Source organism: Microtus ochrogaster, unplaced genomic scaffold (assembly GCF_000317375.1).
Source record: "Microtus ochrogaster isolate Prairie Vole_2 unplaced genomic scaffold, MicOch1.0 UNK117, whole genome shotgun sequence".
NCBI lineage: Eukaryota > Metazoa > Chordata > Mammalia > Rodentia > Cricetidae > Microtus > Microtus ochrogaster.
In genome coordinates this window covers 1-1,453 of record NW_004949215.1, presented here as the reverse complement: position 1 = coordinate 1,453, position 1,453 = coordinate 1, and the positions used below count along the sequence as shown (strand labels likewise).

Below are 1,453 nucleotides of genomic sequence, written 5' to 3'. Positions count from 1 at the left end.
ACACACAGGACAGGATCAGGACACACAGGACAGGATCAGGACACACAGGACAGGTTCCAGCCCTGCCGGAAACTCTCTAGGTGGTCTGCTGTGTTAAATCCTTCCTTCTGGCCAGCCTCTGCTTCCCCCTCTGAAGGTGGAAGGGGTGGGGAAACTTATCAGCGAAAGTCACATTAAAAACAAAATCTCTCAGAAAAAGTATAAGGAATTGTCTCAGCACTGAGGAAGGGTCCCTGTTTCCTGGACTAGCCAGTGTGATGGGTTTGTTCGATTGTGTGTGTTCATGGTGAATCTCTGGCACATTTGCTGAGTGCTGTGTGCTTGATTAGTTTCATTTGACTTGGAGAAATACTCATTTCTCAAAAGAGCCTGGTTGGAAAGGCGATGAAGCAACATGTCTATTTTATAGGTGAAAGTTCTGAGCCTTCAGCTGCCTGTTGACCTAATCAAGGCTGTTGGTGGTAAATTAGAGAGTCAGGACTTGGATTGCATGTTAGGTTTGTTACTCATTATATTTACCAATGAGAGAGAAATCGCCTGGTGATGATAGATTTTCTAACTTAATGTCTAAATATCACATGCCTGCATTTTCCACCAGTGTCCAGCCTACTTGAGGAAGAGCGCTCTAGAGGACCAGCTTGGTCCGCTTTTTCTATGCTTGTTTTCATCCTGCCAGAGCAAAATTGTTGGCTAGAGTTACTGAGTTTGGAAGATGCTATTAAGTCAAAGAATGGCCAGAGGGTTTAGTGGCCCCACCTTTCAGATTTCCCAGAACACCAGACAGGACCTCGTGGAGAGCAACTACTAAGAGCTTGACTTGGCCAGGACTCAGGATTTGTGCCTGTCCCCATCCCATCATGAACAGCTGGTTTCTAAGGTGTCACTTCTGGTCTAAAGCCTGAGAACACCAGCTAACCCAGAGTGCTCTGTTTGTGCCTGTCACTGGCACCCGAGTTCTGGCCTCTGTTAGGACACAAAAGGTAGAAGGGAAAGAGGATCCCCTTCTCACATCAGTCCTCTTGGCCCACAGACATCCAGGACCCCAAACCAGCTGTGTACCAGCTAAGAGATGCTCAGGCCAAGAACAGCACCATCTGCCTGTTCACCGACTTCGGTTCCCACGTCAACAAGTCAGAGGACGTGCCACCTGATGTGTTTGTCTCCAACAACAATGTGCTGGACATGCGGTCTATGGATTCCAAGAGCAATGGGGCCATTGCCTGGAGTGACCACAGTAGTTTGAACTGTAAAGACGCCTTCAGACAGAACGCCTCCTTCCCCAGCTCAGGTGAGTGCCACCTAAAGCCATCTCCTCGCTTCAGGAGAGGCCCAGCTCAAGTCTGTGGTCTAAAAGCTGCTTTGGTCAGGTACTCATCATTTGTCAGCAAGATCCACATTCTGTTTTATTCGTGGCCTGTCCTAGCAGGCTATAAATGTCTGGCTCTAAAGCAGA

General features: G+C 48.2%; 1 gene segment (V, D, J or C); it reads left to right on the top strand.

Annotated features, from left to right (window-relative positions):
* The window catches only part of LOC101996211, a gene marked incomplete at its 3' end in the record, with an annotated part of 513,571 nt that extends 512,283 nt beyond the window's left edge, over positions 1 to 1,288 (top strand). Inside the window, 1 exon segment of the V gene segment in view lies at positions 1,031 to 1,288. Coding sequence covers positions 1,031 to 1,288 — 258 coding nt within the window.
* Between the last annotated feature and the right edge of the window lie 165 nt (positions 1,289 to 1,453).